The following is a 23464-nucleotide window of genomic DNA, read 5'->3' on the forward strand; positions in this document are numbered from 1 at the left end:
ACCCTTAAATTTGCCACTTCATCAGAATATTTTTAAGTAAGAATGATCATTCATCACAAGAGTAGAAAACACGTCGGCCCATTTAATCTAGGTCCACCAACCTCCAGCCCGAATTTAAACAACTCCCCCTATAATAAAAAAAAAGTTCAATAAACTGACCTACAAAGCCCAATAGAAAACATCCCAAAAAAACCTCAGTCTAGCCCATAACGAGGAAAATATTTTTTTTTTCCTAGCCATCTCCATACTCAACTGAGCGTGCTTCAGACCCTAGTTACATTGACCTGAAACAGCTTCGACTCCAACGATTCATCTTCATCTCATTTTCTATTCCGCTTCAACAAAAGGAAATCTCAAACCAGAAGCCGTTACCCAAGAAAATGTACTTTAATTCACCATCAGAGATGCTTCACACTAAAATCACCACTACAACCTCAAACCACGATGGAGAATCCAAAACGTCAACCGTTCTTAAAAAATTCCATTTCACTTCCACATCTCCATCCTCTTTATATACACATCGAGCAGTCCCCGAATTAAAACGATAGTGGTTATATCTAGATACCCATAGACCGAGTCAAGAGGCCTCAAGAGATTTTGATTGGAGCCAATTTCATCTTCAGTTCGAGAGGTAGGACGCTGCGCCATTGTTACAGCGCTGGGGGAAGGCAAATGAGGTAATTGTCCATATTTTATAATATTTAGGTTTTATGAAATCACACAAGTTTTAGAATACAATCCCACGCTTCCAAACATCAAAACCATTGTAGTTTTTCATCATCTTTACACTTAAAGATACACTTCAATAATAAAAACAGATAAAACTAATACGCTTTTTTAAGGGAAAATATGGAATATAATTCAAGGTATGGCTGAAAGAATGAACATATATTCCTCCGCATTTTTCACATCTTCAAAAGTTATGGCCGACACCATAATTTGCTGATGGGTAAAATGAAATCGAGGTCATACAATTTGTGTTCTGGTGATAATGTAAGTTTGGAATCATATTCACTACAACGTTCAAAAGCTCAAAATTATCTTTATCACATGTGGTTAATACGTTAAGGTACTACACTCTATTAGAGATGGTACATCAAAGAAAATTCAGGTATGTAGATCATCAATGTTTTGGTGAATTTTTAAACCACCGCTCATATAAAATCAACCCTGGTTCTTTTTCTGTAGGGAAAATAATATAGATTGGTTCACTGTTTGTTGTTCTCACATTTCTTGCATCATACAAGAAGCTTCCCAACTGAACCTATTATCTAAAATTTAAAAGTGAAGTTGGTAGACGATGACAATTCTATGAATTTAGCCGGTTAATATAAGCTGATGAGTTTGTGTTGTATGGCAAACTCATCATGTCCGTAAATAGAACTAAAAACTTAGTTGATTAAATTAGTATATTTGAAAGAAAAAAAATAGAACAGAGTAGCCATCGATTATTGACGACGTAGAGTTTGTGTTTTACATTTGCAAAACTGTCCACTTGCTTCTCTAATGGCTACTAATTTCGTTTTCAACTCATATCAAAACTGTTGACTTTCTGAGCTGCGCTTATTCCTCCTTTTGTCGACATCTACAGAAATATCAGTTTGGTTCCACCTTAACACTCTTCTGTGGTGCTTTTCGGTGGCATTTCCATTTTTATACATTTCACATATTGAAATATGGGATGCTAACGATGTTTACTCTTAATTCCACCATTTTTCAGATTTATGGATGAAGAAGGGTCACACATCAGGTTACTATAAGGTGGAGTGAAACGTATTGAGATCTCTGCAAAGTATTTGACGGACCAGACGATATAGATATCAAGCTTAGGGAACCCCATCGATTTTCAAGGTAATTTAATTGGCAATCCATATTTGTAAGGATATAGCTTATCAATCTGTCCTTTTGCAGCTCCTGAACGGTAATCTGATAAATGCTCATCATTAACCACTCTCTTGAATTAGTTGTACGGTATACAATGCATAGAAGAAGCTTCAACTTAAGTTTACAGGGTTTTTAATGTCTCAAAGTCATAATCAAGATAGCTACATAGATAGTGGCGTACAATTTCTATAGCATGTATACATGGTTTGTGATTGGTGCCCATACAAAAAAAAATTATTCGACCTATCTAGGCAATGCTTAGTGCTCTTCCAGTGATGTTGAGTAGCCGTAGAATTTATATCATCCATTATCAAAGTAAATAAGAGGAATTACTTTTAACTTCTAAATTGTTGCCGTTTTTTTCTCGGGCTGGTGCTATGGGATTAGAACACATTTAAGAAAATAGAATAAGTATGTTTTTCTCCCAAGATCTATCTAAGAGAAGCCTCTCTCTAATTGTCAATTTTTTTATTCCAAAAACAAGTTAAGAGGATGTAACATTATCGTTTATTTAAGCATAATGTCGTCGAGCATGTGCCAGAGCTAATGTCACTGTCCTCGGAAGTCATACCTCTTAATTCTTTTTAACTTAACTACTGGCATTAAGACAGAGACGAAGTAGTTATTAAGGATTGTGAAGTCCAAGCCTCAAAAGGAATCATGTGACAACTACCATCTCCATAAGGAAAAAAGAATATGCCCTCTTCTTCTTTTATTGACATCAAAGATTGCCCTCTTTTACCAAAAAAAAAAGATTGCCCTTTTTTGTATGTTTGTGCGTTTTTTGTATTTCTGTTTCAATGTGTACAGGAAAATAGTGTATCATAATTTAGAGATTTACAATTAAATAGACTATTGTAGTTAAACAATAATCTTATATAAAAAATAATTACATCTTCATGAATCTACATCTGCCTTATTTTTATGACTAATAGGTTTCACAAAATGTGGATTTTAGATAGGTTATTTTTAAGACAAATTTATTGACAAAAAAGGAAATAATATGAATCTATCTATGCAGGTTTTTTTTTTAAAAAAAGTGGTGCAACATTCATCGGCCATAACAATAAACAAAAGAAAATTTAAAACTATGACAAGTCATGTAATGTGGATTGTAAGCTGTAAAGCATGATCTACCAATCTAAGAATCTAATTTTCTTTTTATTAACTGTATTTGGTTGGAATTATCAGCTTCACAACTTTTCTTTTACAACATAACTAGATTTTAACGCGTGCGTCCGCACGGAAATATTTTATTTTTTATTTCTAATATAAGTTGCATTTATTTTTTTTGTTTAGATAAAATTTATTTTTGTTATTTATTTTTTTTTAAATTAAAAAATTGTTATCATATTTAATTTTAAACAGTAAACTTTGTATATTAGTAGAATAAGAGTATACGTTAATTAAGTATATATTGATCTAATGTTAATTATAAACTTTGTTATTATGTGAATTTAGATTTACACATAAACAATCTATATATCTATGAATTTGCTAATTCATCCGTTTAGTTGTCTTAAATCATTTTTAATATCTTACATGTTTTGACAAACTAACCCGTATAAAACTATAATTATAATTTTATAACCCTATAAATATTTACTAATATGGAATATTTGGATCAATTGATTATGAAAAAATATAATAATATATTTATTTACTATTTGTGCTATTAAAAAAAAAAATATATATATATATATATAAACGGGCTAACCTGTTAGTTTAATTATCTCAAATCATCTTAATATCTTACATATTTTAATAAATTAACTCATGAACCTTAAATATATATATATATATATATATATAACTCTAATCAGTTCGATCATATTATTGTATAATATAAATATTTATTAATCTCAAATATTTGATATTTTAGACCGATTGTTTATGATAAAATACGATAGAATATTTATTTACTATGCATTTTTATAAAAATATTATTTAAATTTAAAATTTTAAATTAAATCTTTCCTGTATTTAAGAAATTCTAAAGTATTAAAATTATTATCTAAATTTTTGTAATAAAATTTTAATTATAATTTTTTTTGAATTTTTTGAATTTAAATTAAATTCAATGCAAAATTTTGTAACTAAATTTAATTAAATTTCTAATAATTTGAAATTTAAATTAAAGATGAACTAAATTTTAGGAAATTTAAAAATATCTAAATTAATAACTAATTTTCGGAAATTAAATATAAAAATAAAATAAAATTTTATTAAAAAACTTTGGGAGTGTTTGGATGCAAGCACTAAGTGTGCTTCTGTTTTAATAGAATAGATTAAACCATTGAGTTCAACCCAAATATATAATCACTTAAAACTAACAAAATTTTATGAAAAAAACTCGGGCGTAGCCCGGGGTAAGCCCTAGTCTCCTTTATATAAAAGGGATTGATTTCCTGGCTTCGTAGGCTATCCACGTCAGCAAATCTAATCAAAAAAATATTCAGCTAACGAAAATGTCTAAACTTGTCACCTCATTAAAACATATTCCAGCCCAACTTAATATTTTAATAAGATAACGAGTTCATAGAGTTGTTTTCCACCCAAACAGGCACACCAATAGAGAAAGTCGAAAAGATAGAAGCCCAATTCAGGCCCAGAAAACGTAGCGAATAGCCCAAAAAAAAGTTCTCACCATCCTTTTACCACATTCACCACCGTAGTGTAAGGTTTTAGAAAATCCTAGAAACCTGAATCGATTCTACTTCCTCGCAGTTCCGACGTTTCAAATCCCAACCACCACTCTGCTCTCTGTGTATATAGACTCACTCTTACGAAGTCTAAATTGACGCCCTCTCTACTTGATCAAAAACTTTCGGGTTACCTCGATCTCATAGTACGTCTTATTCCTATCTCATAAGTCATAATGCTTCTCCAATTCATAATTTCATAATTTTGTTAGATAAAACTCACGCTTCATTTTCTGGAGTTCAAGCCCAAGATCTGTGGATTGAAAGTTTCAGAAGTGGATAATTTCGCGCTAATTTTTTGTTAAATTTTTTTATTGACTGAGGTTGGAACGTGGCTACACCATTCATTTAGACGCTCCGGCAGAAGAAGTATACACCCCACCGAATTTCAAGGTTTGCGATGACCTTTTCCTACTCCTTAAAGTTCTATTTATGATAAGTTGCTTTAGCCTCAGGAGATCTATCGATTCTTTAATGGCAAATTACATAATATGTTTTTGTTTATGAAAACTCACCTCACCAGCTTGAGGAAGTATTTGATGGAGGAAGTATTTGATGCCTAAGACGGAAGCTCACCGGTTCGATCATCTTCTTTCCTTTGGTTGGATCAAAGGTTTGTCTGTCATCTAATAGCCGAAAGTAATGTCTCATATTGTGTATTACTTTTACTGCGATTTGATATAGTTAATGATCCGTATAACTGTCTGTCTGTCCATATTGTAGAACTGATGCAAAGATGAATGTTTTACGTTGAGTTTTTTGTTGTAGAATGAGGAGAAGATAATGATGCATGTTCTTTCATTTAGATCATCCTCTATATTAGTTTGATGTTCATTCCTTACCTCACATATATGCTCAGCTTGCAGTTTGATTTCTAGCAAAGAAATGTGTATCACACAACAGATTACTTTAAGGTAAAACAAAACATATAGCGCTATCTCTGCAAGTTAATCAATGGACCAGACCATATTTGATATCAAGCTTAGTGAACCCCATGATCTTCTAGGTTTTCATATTGTCAAACCAAATTTGTAAGGATATGGCTTTATCAATCTGCCTTATTGCAACTCCTTGATAGAATCCGAAACATGCTCATTGACCACTCTCTTTAATTAGTTGTATGTTATATATTACCTCGAGTTTAGGGGTGTCTCCGTAAGTCCTAGGTCATGATTAAGTTAGCTACATAGATAATTGCATACATATTCTACAACATGTATACATGGTATGTGACTGTTGCCCATACAAAGAATAATATTTTGTGAATTATCTAGGTTCTGCTTAGTGCTTTTCCAGTTATGCTGAGAAGTCGTAGAATTCAGATTATTTATATATCCAAGTAAATAAGAGCTATTCTTAAGTTCTAAATTGTTGACGTTTTTTTTCTCTGACTTCTGCCCATCTTTGTCAATTACGCCTTAAATATTTAACCCCTTTGTTACATTTTTGGATAATGAACTCCTGACACTTTTTTTTTTGCAGGCATTTTGCTCCATGTCTGCTTACTCCTGCACTTTCTACCATTGGTAATATAGTTACTGGAAATACTCAGCAGACCCAAGTATGTAATTCATATTCCATTTATGTCAATCGTCTTCAATACTTCTTCGGATGATCTATCATTTTTTTCCAAAACGATAGGACTATCATAAACTTATTTTTGTTATATGGCCTCTTGGATTATAATTCCACTACACCGATATTAGATAGGATGCAGTGCCTTCAACGTTTATATATGGCAAACGTCATATACTTTACTACATTTACCCTTGGGTTCTGAATAAACCTCTTTGACCTTATTCTTCAGAGTGTGATCAATTATGGTGCTTTACCCATTGCTGCCAACCTGCTCACTCAAAACTATAGAAAAAATTAAAACCATAGAGAGGGAAGCTTGCTGGGTGCTTTCAAATATCAGTGCGAAATACAAATTCAGGTGCCCACTTTTTGTTGCTTATTACATGCATGAGTTTTTGTTTATTTATGATGCACACCATAAACAAACTTACCCTTCTGTATATGACCATCCGCCTGTTGATATAACTAATTGTTTTCAATCTGTCTTTCTATCCCCTAATGATAACAGCCACTCATTGATGCAAACTTGATTCCAGTATTGGTCCACCTGACTCAAAACTCAAAATTTGACATAAAGAAAAAAGCTTTATGGGAATATCGAATTCCATCTCAGGTGGTTCTCATGATCAAATCAAGTACGTCCCTTTCCTCTTCTCTCTTTCTGGCTTAATGATCAATTCAATTCACTATCTCCTCTTAATGTGATTCAGATACTTGGTGGAGCAGAGTTGCATAAAACCGTTATGTGATTGGATGGATTGGACAAAATTTTGAAGGGTGGAGAGTCAGAGAAGAATCAGAAGATCACAGGACACTTGAACTATTCCTAATTTGTTGAAGATGCAGAAGGGCTAGAAAAGATTGAGAAACTACAGAGCAACGACAACAATGAGATCTACGAGAATGCTATGAAGATATTGGAGACATACTGGGTTGAAGAGGTAGATGAGAAGACACAACACCAACCTCCACGTGATCATGATGGTTCTCATCTGGACTTTCACTTCGGAGGGAACCAACTTCCAGTTCCTCCTGTAGGATTCAACTTATGTTAAAACAAACATTTCAAACTATTAAGAGTCTTCTTATATAGGATGAGATCTCTCACACAGTCTGATATTAATGGTTAGAAAAGAAATCTGACATTATGTCAATATCAGCAAATTGTGAATTTATCAACCCTCTCCCATACAAAAATGTGTGCTCTTTTTCTGTTGGAAAAATATATCGTTTGGTTCACTGTTTGTTCTTACAATTTCTTAATCATCGAGCTTCGACTGTAAGAAGAAGAACAAGCTCTTCCTAACTGAACCTATTAATGAAAATTTCAAATTTAAAAGTAAAGTTGGTAGACAATGACAATTCTGTGAATTAGCCCGTTTATATAAGCTGATTAGTTTGTGTTTTATGGTCTAACTCATCACGTCTGCAAATTGAACTAAAAAAAACTAATTACTTGATTAAATTAGTAAAATTGGAAAAAATACTCCTTCTGTTCCTATATATAGGGTGTTTTAGCGTTTTTTATTTGTTTCATAATATAAGGTGTTTTCATTTTCCAATGCAAATTTGAAATGTCTTTAATGGTTTTGACTATTTATTTTTACTGCAGTTTCTTTGGTGATTGGTTATATTTTTATAACTAACTATTACAAAAATTACATAACTACAGAAATATCATATAGAGCTAAGTTTCTTTGTTCTTAACAAATCTTGGAAAACATTGCGATATATAGTGTTAAGATGAAATATATGGTAATGTTTTTTACAGACCATGAAGCCAAGCCAATTGTTTTATAATATTGTAGGAAATTGATGAGGATGATTATAAAAATTATAAACAGAATATTGACCATCTTATTTATTATTTTCAACCTGTGGACATAAGATCTAGCTAGGGAAGGCAATCAAGATCGAACAAAAATAGATAACAGAAATAAGTTACTTAAGTATGAGTTTAGCAATTTTTTCTAAATAATGGTCTTTGTCACCTTTGCAAACCCGACTTTGTTTCCATTACATCAAACAAATACATTTTTCAATTTAAACTTTATATAATGATATCAATTTGGAAAATATGAAAACATTCTCTAAATACAAAATCAATATATGAAAGAATCCGGGCGTAGCCCGGGGAAAACCCCTAGTTAAAATAAATAAAAGCATACACACCAAAGCAACTTTTTTAGATTTGAAGCCGTGTTAAGGGGCACAAAACAAGAGTGATCTGATGAAGAATGATCAATTCTTAGCTTTCTTGTTTCTCATAATTTCTGTATGATCAGTTAAAAACCAAACATTAAAATAGCCGTATTGAAATGTAACCTGCATTAAACATATACAAAGAGAAGTATTTACACACAACACTATTTTAAGGCATATGTACATATTCAGGAGACCACAAAATCTTTCTTCAACAGTTAATTATATTAAGAATAATATAGGGCATCTTTATAAATTCAGGAGATACAAAATCTTTATTCAAGAGTCATAAAAGATTGGTAATTCCAAAACAAAGATGAAAATTTTAGAGGTCTAAATTAAAGATAAACTTTATTTCCAGTCACAGTTTTGTCACGCAGCCTCTTATTATACTTTCAGATTGTAAAAACAAAATAGAATCAAACTTACTGTTCTTTTTTCAATATTGTTGCTGCTTGAAGTTGGGATGTCTCAAATCTGGCAGCAACTGAGTTCTAAATCTGACATATCTTAAGCCACTAATATCTTTTTTTCCTACACTCATTGTAGATATTTTGAAATAAATCTTAGTAAACAAGATGTGAAGAAAAACACCCCTAGAAATATCTCCCAAGCTGAAGCTGTTTGCAGAGAGAGAAAGAGAGAAAGAGAGAGAGAGAGAGAGAGAGAGAGAGAGAGAGAGAGAGAGAGAGAGAGATAGAGAGAGAGAGAGGGAGAGAGAGAGAGAGAGAAATGAAAATTGACAGGTTTTAAACCAAATAAAAAAAGATGAAAGCCCTAGAAATCTTTTAGAAGAGAAACTTATCATAATCTCAAAAAAAAAAAAAAAAAAACTTATCATAATCTCTGCTTACACCTAGACCAATGAAAAGTTAGATTTGCTGGATAATATTGACTTGGTAGATTTACATTTATCATAAAAGGTAAATAATCTATCAATTAAGTATTTAGTACAGAATTATCTGTGTAATCAGTATAATTTTTTAATAACTATCTGTCTAAAATTAAAATATTTTAAAATATTTGTACTGTACTTAAAAAAAATGAAAAACTAAAGTTCATTGTTAACTATTGTCATTTTTATCATCACATAAAAGATTGGCAACTTTTTTTCTTACAGCTGCAAGTTTTGTTTGTTTCTTATTTAAAAATGATTTTATTACTTATGTTTTTATAAAAACATTAGGGACATTTGCATATATAACTTGGTTGAACAAGATAACATGCGTATATAACTTCACTTATTCCTTCATGCATTTTTTTTTATGGAAAAAAAATCTAGTTAATATATAGATGTTCATGGTTAACTTTATTTTTTTTGAACATCATTTTATGCTAAATTATCAGCCACAACATTTGCTGATCTAGGAATGTGAAGAAAACGCAGGAAAGAAAAAGATGAAGCGAAGGTCCTGACTTCATGGAGAATTCCGTAGAACTCCATGATATTGTTGTCAGAGTTGACAGTGTTGATAAGTTCGAGGGAATCTGATTTCATAATTAGTTTGGAGATTCCTCGGGATTTAGCGGCTAAGAGTGCTACTCGGAGAGCCAGGGCTTCGCCTACCAGAGGAGAGAGGACATGCTGCTCTGTTTTGCCTTGATTCCCAAAAGGTCCCGAGAAATCAGAGAAAAACCAACCTAGGCCTGCAGTTTTGGTTTCTTCTTTCCAAGCAGCATCTGAGCAACATATTGTGGTGTTCCGAGGCAGAGTCTGGGGTGGTGCAAGTGTTAAAGAAGCTTGTTGTGGTTCCTCTTAATCATGGTTAACCTATGAATCACTTTCGTTGGTTAATTCTTGATCATAGATTCATGGACACAAATATTTTTTCTTAGAACTTTTACAAAAATTTTTTTTTAAAAAAACACTAAATCATAAATTTTATATTAACCCTAAATTCCAAGTGTGGTTTAATATTAGCAGCCTATTATGAATCCAAAAAATTAAAGGTTTTTGTCGGAACCAATCGATACTTGAAGTAATTTCCCTATAATTAAAATATATAATAAGATAATTATATTGTTAACATGCATACTCACAATCACAGACTCACAGTCAACCTTAAACATTAAAAAGACAAATGAGAGCATCAAAGATAAGGGTATTGACGTTATGATAGCAGCTTTTGGTTTTCAATAATGTGTGTAGTCGGACCCTTAGCTCCCTGATGTATGACTTAACCAAAAACACCACACCGTCAGAATGTGATTGATAACGACAGTCTCCAATCTACAAAAGGATGCTCTGGTGCGTATACATTTATTTATTAAAACGTTCAAACAGTTAATGGGAATAAGATCATGTAACTCTTTGTCTATATTTATATAATTTACTTTAAAATCTCTAAAACCTTTTTCTTCTACACATAGCTAGATCTCTAATTTGGACCATGGAGTACATGTTAATACATTTGGAAGTAGCCCTCTCTTTCTACCAGTTTCCACCGTTACCATTTAGGCTTTTAAGTTAGCATAGCGCATGTAAGACCTAGTTAAAAAAACGAATAGCAATTTTCTAGTCTTGTAATGTTTTCCCACAAACTCCCAATGCAAAGGAAATAAAACATATAAATACATCTATAATATTGTTCCAAATTAAAACCTCAATGCTGCATTGCCATATGTGGCCTATTGTCGTAAGTCTCAAAGACGAGATTTAGTCTTGTTTTTGGATTCCAGGGGTATGTGACGTGGAGATGGACAATTTCAAGGGACCAATTTTCATAGGTACTAGAGGAAATCCGAAATATGGGGACAACTATTGGGGTAGTTCTTGTACTTTAATCACCTAGAAACTCTTTCGTTTTGTGGGTAAAGCCATAAAATTCAAGGGTTTAGGACCTAGAACATCCAAATGTATATCAAAAACATAAATAGATAGACGAATTCACAAAAAAGGGTAAAAACGAAGCTTATCTTTTCAATCAATAATATGTCAAAAAAAGAAAAGAAAAAATGTGAGATGTGCTATGTCTCTGAAGTCCATCAGATATATGTATTGGTGATTAATTATATTCTTCATCCATCTATCAGTGTTTAAGTTTTACAAGTCCTTTGTTCTCAAATTATCATTGATCGAGCGATGGTAGTTGTAATTACATCAATTAATGAACATGGTCAATATATAGAAGAGAATGCTTGAAGGTAGGACTAAGATTACACATTTAAAAAAAAAAATAATTAAGATTGATCTTAAAAACCAACGAACTAAAGAAATTTATACAAATTTTTCCATTGACAATTCATATAATTGGGGTATATGTTAATGGTGCAAAAATAAGGACATGGTGCACAACCATGTATAATATAGGGGATTTATGGCAAATTGGGTGGTGCAATCCCAATTTTCTACATACTTTGTTGATGTTGTTGCCAGGCTTATTGTAATCCACCAATCCTCTTTTCTAAAGTTTATAAAAATATTCATACAATTTCTAAACGTTCATCAGACATCACATTATTGTGTAAGTTCTGTAATAAATATATCATTTGAAATTCCATCCATGCATACTATACATGAAATTAAACTCGTGTGCACAATTATTCATTTAGTAAAAAATAAAAAGAGAGTATAAAATCACATTTGACGACAAATCATATATATATATATTAAAAGCGAGTTCAAAATAAGCAATGGAGGTCTCTGTTGAGTTTCAACTGGTTAATTACCTCTTACTCCTTAATGAGAATAATTAATTTTGAAAATATTAACCAAAATTTTTTAATTAAACTCGATGAGATCAATATCGTCGGCCCATATAAATATCGTCAGCCCATATTAACTATTTTACGTAACCTAAACGAAACTCTAGCGATCTAAACCCTATGCTTAAACACCTATATAAATACGTCTCATAAGTTCATTCTTCCATATCGTTTTAAAAAAACTCTAGGTTAAACTTTCTCATATACAATATTTTCTTTGTTTTGTTTGTGTTCTACGCCGTTTTGATTTCTGTTTATAGATTGCTTGCTTTTTTCTTTGGATTTATTTTGATGTTGTTGTTGCTTTCTATTGTAGACTGATCTTTTGAGAACGATACTGAAGCTGTGAACGCAGGCTGGTCTTTCGAGAAGGATATTGAAGTGCGATTTTATTCTTCTTCTTCAATCAGCTTATCGGTCTCGTGTAAGTTTTGTTAGCCGCATATTTTAGATTATTTCGTTTAGCTTTTTGATTTCAAAACTCTTTATTTAACCTAAACCTAGGTAGGAATCAGACATGCGCCAAAATGTTTTGGTTTTGTTTGAAGTCGACTCCGTTATGATTCTTACTTTTTCTATGTTTGCTTTTCGTTTTTCTTTTGGTGTTGTTGTTTTCCTATTGTAGATTGATCTGCTGGAAAGGATATTGAAGTTGTGTACACAACTACACATCATTCCTTTTCATTCATCGTATCGGTTTTGTGTAAGTGTATTTATACGAACTTTTTATGTTGTTTTGTAACCCTTTTTGATTTACAGTCGCTAGGTTTAAACTAAAACTATGTTGAAATCAGAAGATTATCACGATATTTAGCTTTGCTTTGTATAACGTATCGATTTGGTAACTACTTTAAGCACTTGCTTAGCGCTTTTGGTCTGTCTACTATTGTTTTTTTGTATTTTAGGTCGGCCTGCTGATACGGATTCTGAACTCTTGTAATTATCCTTACTTCTCTCTTAAGCTAATCGTTTCTATTATGATCTTTTTACTGTAATTTTAAAGTTCTTTCTTTATATGTACTTCTTTTAATGTTTATTGTATTTCTTTGTTAGTTGACTTTTATAATGTGCTTTCTTCTACTTAATTCTTTTAAATATACACTTTGTATTATGTTTGATGTGGTGTGTGTTGTGGGTGTCAAGTTTTACCCTAATTGAAATCAATAGCCGCAAGTGCACAGCTGATCGATTGTAGTACTTAGGGATCGAATCCACAGGGAAGGAGGATCTTTTCCTGCAAAAAGCCTTTGAAATAAGTTAAAGTAAGGAAGTCTAGAATAAAAACGGTTTAGTGGGGGTTTGGTAGTGTGTTTAAAATGTAAAAACGAAATATTAAAAGAGAATACAGGAATTAAATGGCGTAATAACTAAACTTAACGAAAATAACTAAAAATAATAAAAACGGATATTCTAATGCTTAAATGAAAATGAACTAAAAAGGAAAGGCAATATTAAACTAAAGCTTTAAAGAAAATCAGTGTAAATCAATGGAGAAGAAAGCGTTGGGCTTCAGGGAAGTTGTCTCAGGGGTACGAACGATTCAAAACATTGCTAGAGAGTAAAATTGATAAGATCTTAGCTTAAACTTTTCGAACTGGAGTCACAGACGTATGAATACGCCACTGTCGTGATCATAGACAACTATCTCTCTCAACCCTGACCAGTAGGTTTCCACTCTGGCCCTGGAAGAGAAGAGATGCATTATGTTTAAGACTCGTCCTAATTCACAAATCGCCCATAGGTAGGTTTCCACTCCTATGTTTGTTTTGCTCTCCCAAACTAGATCTGATACCTGATGAACACTTTCGTGTCACCAAGCATCTGGATCAGATTTTAGTTCATGACGCTACTCTCATGCAGTAAACACGAATTCGGAAGAAAAAGTTCTAAGATTCGGCTCAAAAGCTCATGGAATCCTCATCGAATATATAAAGCCCCATCGAAAATCCCTTAATCCCAACAATAAAACTACTCAGACATAATGAACGAAATAAAAGACATAATATTAAGAAGTATAATAGAAACCGAAATTGAAAAAGAAAGAACAAGGGTTCAAGAGAACAAATCTCTCTCTCCCTAAAAGTTAAAGCAAAAACAATAAAAGTATGAAGTAAATATTTCGGTGGTGATCCGTTCTTCTCCCATTTAGGGTTCCTAAGACATGTATTTATAGTGCTCAAGACCTCTCTGGACGTCACTTAGGGTTTCTCCAAATGTGGGCTTCAGAAATGGGCTTTTTTGGGCTCGGAGGTTGATGGCCGCGGTCGGGATGGCTCTGCCACGGGGAATGAGTGGTTTGCCACGGTCGGGATGCTCCTGACCGCGGAAAATTGCTTGTTGGCCGCGGGTGGAAGTGCTTGCCGGCTGGTTTACGGGACATCTTGCTCTTCGCGTATCTTTTGATTGAACCGTTGGATTGCCAAGCTGTAAAGTGCACTGGAAAGCTGATACTTCCATCTTTAAGGTCTTTAAATTTGAGCTGGATCAGACGGTGAGAAGGCCTTCAATCAGGGGTGAACTTCTGACGGTTTGACTCTGAGCTGAAATCTGGTTTTCTATCCATTTTGTTAAGCTTTTCCCTAAGTTACCTGAAAAGAGTCTTGGAACTACAAATACTAGAAAAACGTGATAAAAGTACTTAAAAGCAGTTAAAAACATAGAAAAAGTATTTCAAAACGATCCATAAAAGTGGTCAAAATACGGTGTTATCAACTCCCCCAGACTTAAACCTTTGTTTGTCCTCAAACAAAACAAAAGCTTAAACTGGTTAAGTGAAAACAAAGATAGAGAATGCACAAATCTCATAGACATGAACTCCTAAACTAGGACCAAAGATAGTGCATCAATCCACAACTTAGTCTAGAAAATTCTCACCAATGCACAAGAGATACTAGTCCACTTTTTCCGTCATGCAAAACTTAAACAATTTAAATCTTGATTTCAGTCAACTAGCTCTCTACATTCATTAAGTTCAATAGTGAGTTCTCATTAAAGACATCATCCAGGGTAGACGGCGTTTGGCATTAAAGGGCTATTTAAGTGGTGGAGTTAAAGTGTTTCGGGTTACCTGAAGATCTGGAGGATGCAAGATAATATGCAAAACCGCAAGAGAGATAAGGACCTGTTGATGACCACAGTTTTCAATCACTTCTTCTTGCCAAATGTTGTTGCATAATCCTTCCTCCTTTGTTGTAAACAGCTGTTCCCCCAGACTTAGATTCTTTCCGGGAATCAGAAAACAATCTCCAAAAACTCCATAAAATCAAACTTCAGTTGCCTTGGGACTTAAAATTCGACCTCTCTAGACTCTCTAAGGCTTTTATTTCCTTTCTTTTCTTATTTTCGGATATTTTTTTTTCTTGGAAAGGAAATGCCTTTTAAAAAGAGAGAGACTAGAGGACGAGATTGTACCAAAATTTGAGATTTTTCTAAGGCAAACTGAGCTTCCTCTTGTGTTGAATCCTTCCGGGAACTTTTCCGGCAAATCGCAGGTCTTTGTCCTTAGTGACTGAAAACTGCGTTGTTCCTCTTTCTCTCCAACGTTTTTGCACTTATCTGCATATAAGACAATAGAAAACAAGAGTGCATGTGGTTTGAAAGAGGATTGGTTAAGGTGGGGAACTAGCTAAAGATGAACTAGCCATTCAGGATCAACAGAGAGTGGTAAAAGGATAAAGGAGTCCTGAATATATGATTCGTTTCCCTGGTCTAATGCTTCAATGAGAAAATTAAGTCCAAATTAAGTCCAAATAAAACAGAGCTAGTGTATCCCTTCATCTAAATCGAAATCATTCAAATTTCTCTGGGGTACTTCGTTTCAAATGTGCTTAGCTACCGCCTAGTCTAGTCCTAAATCATGAATGAGCAAGTCACTAGGAACAGTTTAAAAGCACACAGTCAACTATCATTGATTCATGTTCACCATTCCCTTTAAAACGTATTTTGTTTTGAAAACCGATTTTGAAAAACTTTAAGGAAAATGCAAAAAGTGTAGATAATGCAAGACTCATGAAAGAAAGGTGGTTAGAAAGGGATGAATTCCTCCCCCAGACTTAAATCACACTGTCCTCAGTGTGAAACAAGTCGAGATTGGATGAGAAAAATGCATAAATAATCGAATTGGTAAGGACAAAGAGAACTTACCTGGATCCGGGATGCTGGTGGAGATGAACCGGATTCATTCGAAGGGGTTTGGGAAGGTGATTAGGTGGTGATGAAGGTGGTGGAAGGTGATGAATGGGGTGGAGGGTGATTGGTGAGGTGGAATGAGGTGAAAGGGGTGGTTTGGGGTCGGATTTGATGTCAACGACCAAATGCTGCGGTCAGGGGCCATACGACCGCGGCAAACAAGTACTTGGCCGCGGTCAGGATCACGCGACCGCGGTCGAACATGTGTTTCCCGCAGTCCGAACACCTGCGACCGCGGGGGCTTATTTCGCGGCCTCTTCCTGGTTCTCCATGGTTCCTGCTGGGCCGAGCAGTCAGGTACCATCCTTCTTTTTGGTTTTTTTTTTTTTTTTTGGTTTTTTGATTATTTTGGCCTTTTGTTTTATAAGAAACACCTGAAACTAAGAAAAAGAAAAAGATCAAAAGAGAAAGAAAGAAAAATTCTAAAGAAAGCAATACCTTAATGGGTTGCCTCCCATTAAGCGCTTCTGTTTTAAGTCGTTTAGCTCGACTTTTGGTGTTGGACGTTGCTTAGTCTGATGAAGAAGACCTTTTCCTGAGATAAGTCTTTTTCGACATCTCCTTTCTTTGCTTAGCAGGTTCGGGATGGTAGCCTCCTCCAGGATAAAAAATCAGTCTTGGAACTTCTTTGAGGTATGAGTCTTCAACACCACTTGTGGCAGGAGAACGTCTTAGATGCTTGTATGATGAGGTGAATAAGGTCTCTCTCACTTCATGACATTGAACCATGTTGCAAGATACAAGGACAGATGATTCTCTATGATCTAAAGTGGTGGAGATGGTTAAGCATCCAAGGTGAGGACAGTTTGCTTGTAGAGGTGTCGCCATGGCTTGAACTGTTGGAGAATTGGTAAAAAGAGCATTGGCCGCTGGTGGAAGTGTCGCGACCACGGTGAAAGGTGGTTTTGGCCGCTGGTAGCGCACACGCGACCGCGGGGAAAGGTGGTTTGGCCGCTGGTAGCGCACACGCGACCGCGGTGGTGAATATCCGAGAAAAGGTATCCAGATCCTCTTGCTTCTTGTCTCCAATTCTTTTTCCTTGTGGGGAGTCTTTGGAAAAGAGTCTTGAGAGCCATTTAAGCTTCACTCTTGCTTCGATTAAGTCTCCATCACCTCTCATAAGAGCATTAGTTAAAGGTATACATAAGGAAGTACCTTTGTTCGTCAAGCTTGTAAATCCAGTGTTTTCTTTGGGTGCTCTTCTCTCTAGAACGTATCCAACATCTTTTGTAGCTCCTCCAGGGTCGAATATTGGATCATCCACGCTGCCTATGATTATACAATGAGAGTTCCTTGTAGGAATCGCCGGATGTAAGGTTTTCTTGTTGATTTTCGTGAAACTCATACATCGATTCAGGTAGCTGATGACTGTTTCAACAGATGCCAGGAACAAAGTACCGAATATCAAGGGTTTTGTTCCATCCTTTCTCACCTCCAAATCATGGAAATCAGTAGAAACAAGATAAACTTCCCCTTGAAAGGCAATTCGGGTCTGAAACCAAGTGGAGCTGCACCAGAAAGATCTCCATGGTGAATATAAATCTTAGAAGGATGAAAAATCGAAATACCTGTATTCTCTGCAATGGTCTTTGGTATGAGATTCACATCAGGTCCAGATTCACAAAGAGAATCACGAAATTTCACTTCCTTGATTGAGAATGGGGCATCAAACTTCTCGGAATCCTTCGTTTTAGAAAGCGCCTCCAATGGTGGTTTTGATGTCACCATTAGTGTCTTATCTTCCACGTGGTCTGTCTTACATTCAAGGTGGTGAGGAGCTGAAGGAGAAAAAGGCTTTGGTTCATCAAGAGGAAGGGACTTATTATCTTGTTTGTGGTCTCCGAAACACTTGAATGAATCGGTAGAGACGAGATCGTCACTAGGGATGGAAAGAGGTTCTCCTTTTTCTTGATGGCTGGCTTCCACGACGTGATGATCCAAAGGAATTTCATTTGATGGCCTCTTTCTAACAAACTTGATGGAGGATTCTCCATCTACTTCACAAGATACCCAATACCCATCATCCATAGATTCATTGAGCTCCTGAAGCATATCATCAATCTCGGTTGTGTGAGCCAAAACTCGCACAACCAAAAATTTGTTAAGAAAAAACTTAAGGGATCGGAAACTTCTAGGGTTTATCGCAAGAACAGTAAGATCGAGAGAAGGTTTCTATTGCTGTGAAAGTGTGTAGGTCTTATTGCTCGGGGTTGCAAAAAGTTACAGAATGAATTTTATACATCATCTATTTATACTAACTCTCTGAACCGCCTAGCCGAGAATCTCGGGAGAGATTTTCGGAATATTTCCTTATCGCCTCGTGCGGCTCACTGCCTTTGTATTTCGCCTAAGGTTTTTATGGGCTTCGTCTTCCAAGGCCACGGTTCGGCCCATCATTCTCCTTTGCCGCGGCTCGGCCCATCTAAGCTTCTCCACGGCTCAGCCCATCTAAGCTTCTCCACGGCTAGGGACAATTGCATTTGAGTCGAGACGTGAGCTGGTCCACCTCACCGAAGCGTGGCTCGGCCCAGGCGTGTTGGAGAGGGGCTCGGCCCATTTCTTGTGATACGGCTCGGCCCATCTCTCTTTTCCTCACGGCTCTCCCTACTGGTCTATCTTCACGGCTCTCCCACTTGGTGAGAACGGCTCTCCCACTTGTCTTGGTGAGAACGGCTCTCCCACTTGGTGAGAACGGCTCTCCCACTTGGTGACAACGGCTCTCCCGCTTGTCTTTCTTCCATACTTAGTCATTTTGAGATGGTCTTATCTACGTGGGGTGAAAACCGACCCCAACAGTTAGCCCCCCAGCTCGTCAGTTTCGGAGGCGAGAGTGACGAGGTCCATTACTCCTGACCGTAGGATAAACCATCCAGTCAAGCTGTTATGACATAATCCCAGATGAGGTGTTTTGGGAATGACGCCGAGGCGTTTCCAGGGAGTGCCGAGGGTGCCGAGGCAAGTTCAAGGACGAGGCGATTTTGCTTGGTAATGATGAGCCGAGGCGATTTGAGAAGATTATGCCGAGCCGAACGAAGGGCGAGGCGTTTCGAGGGAAAGTTCGTACCGAGCCTTTTTTGTTAACGACGAGGCGTTTTAAGTGAGGGAGTTAACGCCGAGCCGTTTCGTTAATGACGAGGCGTCTCGAGAGGAAGTTCGTGCCGAGCCGTTTCGTTAACGACGAGGCATTCCGAGAGAAAAGTTAATGCCGAGCCGTTTCATTAACGACGAGGCGTTTCGAGAGCAAGAGTTAGCGCCGAGCCGTTTCGTTAACGACGAGGCGTTTCAAGAGCAAGAGTTAGCGCCGTTTTGATTAACGACGAAGCGTTTTAAGAGAGGGAGTTAACGCCGAGCCGTTTCGTTAACGACGAGGCGTCTCGAGAGGAAGTTCGTGCCGAGCCGTTTCGTTAACGACGAGGCGTTCCGAGAGAAAAGTTAATGCCGAGCCGTTTCGTTAACGATGAGGCGTTTCGAGAGCAAGAGTTAGCGCCGAGCCATTTCATTAACGACGAGGCGTTTCAAGAGCAAGAGTTAGCGCCGAGTCGTTTCGTTAACGACGAGGCGTTTCAAGAGCAAGAGTTAGCGCCGAGCCGTTTCGTTAATGACGAGGCGTTTCAAGAGCAAGAGTTAATGCCGTGCCGTTTCGTTAACGACGAGGCGTTTCAAGAGCAAGAGTTAATGCCGTGCCGTTTCGTTAACGACGAGGCGTTTCAAGAGCAAGAGTTAACGCCGAGCCGTTTCGTTAACAACGAGGCGTTTCAAGAGAAAGAGTTAATGCTGTGCCGTTTTGTTAACGACGAGGCGTTTACTATGGTGAGATACCGGGTGAAAACTTGGATATCCCAACTATTGGTCTTCCGAGAGAAGATTCCTGATTTATTGGCGCGTGCGACCGACGCAGTTCGATCTAGCCATTTCACTGCGGATTCCACGCGCTGTTTGGAAGGTTTCCCGAGGTTTACGCGGAATTCATGCGCTTTGGTTTTCCTATAAATGGGTGAGCTCCTTCATTCTTCCTCATTATCTTCAGACTCACTCGTTTTTACTAAAGGTAGCCCTCCCTTCTCTCTTCTTTCTCTCTCTAGTTTATTTATTTTCCGGCTAGGGTTTCCGAGGTCTCCGCCGTTCCAGATCTTTTTCCGGTAGAGGCTCGCCGAGTCGTGCTGTAACTCTTGTACAAGTCGTAAATTATGTCGAGCTGCTCCGACGATCCGTTGGATTCACTTTTTCATTACGAGCCGAGCCGCGTAGATGCCGAGGCGAGAGGTACGGCAGAATCCTCTGAGGCATCTGTTTCGCCGAGCCCCTCCAATCGTTCATCTGACGAAGCGTCAAACCATGCAAACCCATCAGATGTCGGCTCTCCGGATGGCGAGCCGTCGGTTTCGACGAGCCGTCCCCAGGATCCCATTCCTGATGAGGACATTAACCGCGCCGCACTCAAGGCCGAGGAGGAGGCATTTCCCTTTGACCTTTTCGAGGCGAAGCTTGAATTGGAACGTCTCATGGCGTCCCGAGGTGCTTCCACATCTGGCCGAGGGCCAAGAGTTAAGAGACAAAAACCTGACCCGCCTGGCTCTACGCTCTGCTCCCTTGAGTCGCTCGAGGCGTTGAGGCATCGCTTCGGGATATCCGAGGCGGTGGAGTTCGTCGTTCCAGAGAAGAGTGACCGTGCCGACAACCCTCCAGAGAATCATTTCACTCTGTACGAGGCGTTCTTCGAGCTTTGCTTCCTCTGGTTCCCGATCCCCGGAGTGATCCTCGAATATCTCTGGAAACACGGGATCTCGATTGGGCAAATCATGCAAAGGGGATTACGGCATATGATTGGCATCTTAGTTCGAAGCTTCGAGTGCGGAGTTGATATCGAGCTGAATCACCTGCTGAACTTGCTGGAAGTCAGGAAAGCTCCGAAGGGAAATAGATTCTATATTTCCAACAAGGCGAAGCGACGGATCATCGGCGGTTTTCCCAGCAAGGATCAGTTTTGGACTGAACGCTTCTTCTACGTCTTGGTGAACGAGGCGTCGGTCGGCGAGAATTGTGTTCAAAGAACCAAGACCGCTTGGGGACCACTTGGTAGTTGACCTGAAGCTTTGCCTTGGCTCGGAACTATTTTTGGTATCCTCTTCCTTTTCTGAAATTTTTTCCTTTTCTGCTTTGTTTTGCAGTTCGGTGCTTTCTTCCCCCGATTCCCGACGACCTCTTTACTGTTCGAGACTCTCTTTCGGCGCGGAAGGTTAATTGGAGAAAGAACTTCACCCTCGAAAGAGTAGAAAAAGCGCGAGCCATCCTTGCCGGAGTCCCCGTCAGCTCTTCGTCGTCATGTTCTTCAAAGGATACCCGAGACAAGATGGTGATAATCGCTCTTAGAGAAAGGAAGAGGCGCGAGGTAGAAGTGGCCGCAAGACGAGCTGCCGAGGCGGCTTAGGCTCAGACCGAGGCGGTTCCAGCGTAAACCGAGGCCATCCCTCAGCCCGACCCCCCGAGCCGGGAAGGAGACGAAATGACCCGAGCCATAGAAGGCAACACAGCCGAGGTGGTTAAGAAATGCAGCGCCCGAGGTGGAACCGGGCGAAATTGTTCCCGAAGCGTCCGGGGATGATTCGGCGGTGCGGAGCAAAACTCCTTCAAACTCCGCCATTTTAGCCCTCCCGAAGTCGACAAGGCCCCCGACTTCGGTCGTTCAGAAACACGACCCGATCCGGAAACGTTCGGCCGCTGACAAGGGGAAGGGCGTTGCTGTTCAGAAGGACGAGCCGTCCAAGAAGAGGCGGAAACCGACGCCCGGGGACCCCGCCGCGCGCAAGTTGGTCGTCGACGACTCCGACGCCTCCGCCATCATGTTCTTGTGTGTAAATAACGCGAACACGCGTCTTCCTCCTCCGGAAAAGTTGAGGAGGCCGAGGTCATATGGCGCGATGGCGCAGCGCGGTACCAAGGTACGTTCTATTTGCTTTCCTTTATTTTCGTAAATTTTTTCTAAGTGTTTTAACGCGATTTTGTTCTTTGCAGTTTGTCGCAGCCATTAATGACCTGATGGCCGAATACGAGGCGGACCTGTCTAGGGTCGAACGTCGCTTGGCCAAGGCCTGAAATGAGTCCGCAGCGTCAGAGGCAAAGCTAGAAGAGTCTCAGACCGAAGCCGCGGCGGCAAAGGGGAAACTGGACGAGGCGGTGGCCAGGGCTTCCAAGCTGGAAGAGGAGAAGATCATTCTGCGCGCCAACGTTGACAAGGTCTCCACCTCGGTCATTCGCCTCGAGGAGGCGAGGAGGGCTAAAAGCACCGAGGTGGCGATGCTGAAGAGGCGTATCGAGGCCAAGGACGCCTTGTTCGATGCCAAGGTCAAGAGGGCGAAAAAGGAGGCGAGGCGAGAGCTTACGGCGAAGTTTCAGGAACGCCTTGCCAAGGTGGAGGAGGGTTTGGTCAGGCTTGAGAAGGCCAAAAATGACGAGAACGATCTGGGGCAGATCAAGGGCAATCTTGCGATGATTGCCGACCTGAAGAAGCCGGATGCCCCGATGCTTGGCGACGCGGAGGCGAAGCTGAAAAGCTGGGAGAGTGAGTATGCCGACGACAAGGCGTACGAGCGTATTGCTTCCGAGATTCAAGGCGAGCTGTATTACTCTCCCGTATCGCCGGACTCAGTCGACACCACCCTTGGCAACGAGCCGCTCGAGGAAACAGCGGCCAACTTAGGCATCGTAGATCCGAATGGATCGAACGCGGGCACGCCGGTCCTCTCAAACCTCCTCGCCGAGCGTGAAATGCAGTCCGCGGCGTGATACTCTCTGCTTTCCCCTGTTTTGTCTTTCATGCTTCTGTACTTAGGATTTTTATCTGTTTTCTGAATTCTTTTGTGTAACCGATGCCTGGACGGCTTTATCCACCCGCCATTTATTTTTGCTTATGGATATATTCTTTTTTCCTTAGCCGTTTTAGGATTTGATGCACTTTATTTTCAACGATCTGTGCAAAATTCTGTGAGAACCGTTGGCTTAGAGAAAATTGTCGAGGATGAAAACTGCTGCGTCGAAAATGATTTTGATTGCTTCTTTGGCCGATTTCTTCGAAGTCGATAGAAATACAGGCTAAGGGTCGAGTCATTTAAAGATCTCGTTTGGATTCTTAATCCCGAGCTGGGAGTTAGTTTTGTGGAACATCTCTTAGGTGGTGCTGGAAAGTTTTTAAGTGATCAAGTCGAGGC

At 38.3% G+C, this 23464-nt stretch overlaps 1 protein-coding gene and 2 long non-coding RNA genes across 4 annotated transcripts; all 3 read left to right on the forward strand.

Annotated features, from left to right (window-relative positions):
* Positions 1–292: 292 nt before the first annotated feature.
* On the forward strand, positions 293–2658 carry LOC112088141. Its single transcript, XR_002900363.1, has 3 exons — positions 293–677; positions 1721–1851; positions 2496–2658. It is a non-coding gene; the product is annotated as an uncharacterized LOC112088141 (long non-coding RNA).
* Positions 2659–4591: 1933 nt separating this feature from the next.
* LOC112088140 lies at positions 4592–7364 on the forward strand. Of its 2 annotated transcripts, XR_002900362.1 has the most exons (7): positions 4603–4732; positions 4910–4979; positions 5110–5199; positions 6069–6147; positions 6394–6522; positions 6673–6799; positions 6875–7364. It is a non-coding gene; the product is annotated as an uncharacterized LOC112088140 (long non-coding RNA). The 2 variants fall into 2 exon arrangements; XR_002900361.1 differs by having other exon boundaries at positions 4592–4979.
* A 13082-nt stretch (positions 7365–20446) lies between these two features.
* Positions 20447–23042, forward strand: LOC112088033 (uncharacterized protein At3g60930, chloroplastic-like). The gene is made up of 5 exons (XM_024158185.1): positions 20447–21335; positions 21428–21648; positions 21791–22198; positions 22272–22332; positions 22366–23042. The coding sequence occupies exons 1-5, from the start codon at positions 20447–20449 to the stop codon at positions 23040–23042; spliced, it is 2256 nt and encodes a 751-aa protein (XP_024013953.1).
* Positions 23043–23464: the final 422 nt, after the last annotated feature.

Source organism: Eutrema salsugineum, unplaced genomic scaffold (assembly GCF_000478725.1).
Source record: "Eutrema salsugineum unplaced genomic scaffold, Eutsalg1_0 scaffold_15, whole genome shotgun sequence".
In the NCBI taxonomy this organism is placed as follows: Eukaryota; Viridiplantae; Streptophyta; class Magnoliopsida; order Brassicales; family Brassicaceae; genus Eutrema; species Eutrema salsugineum.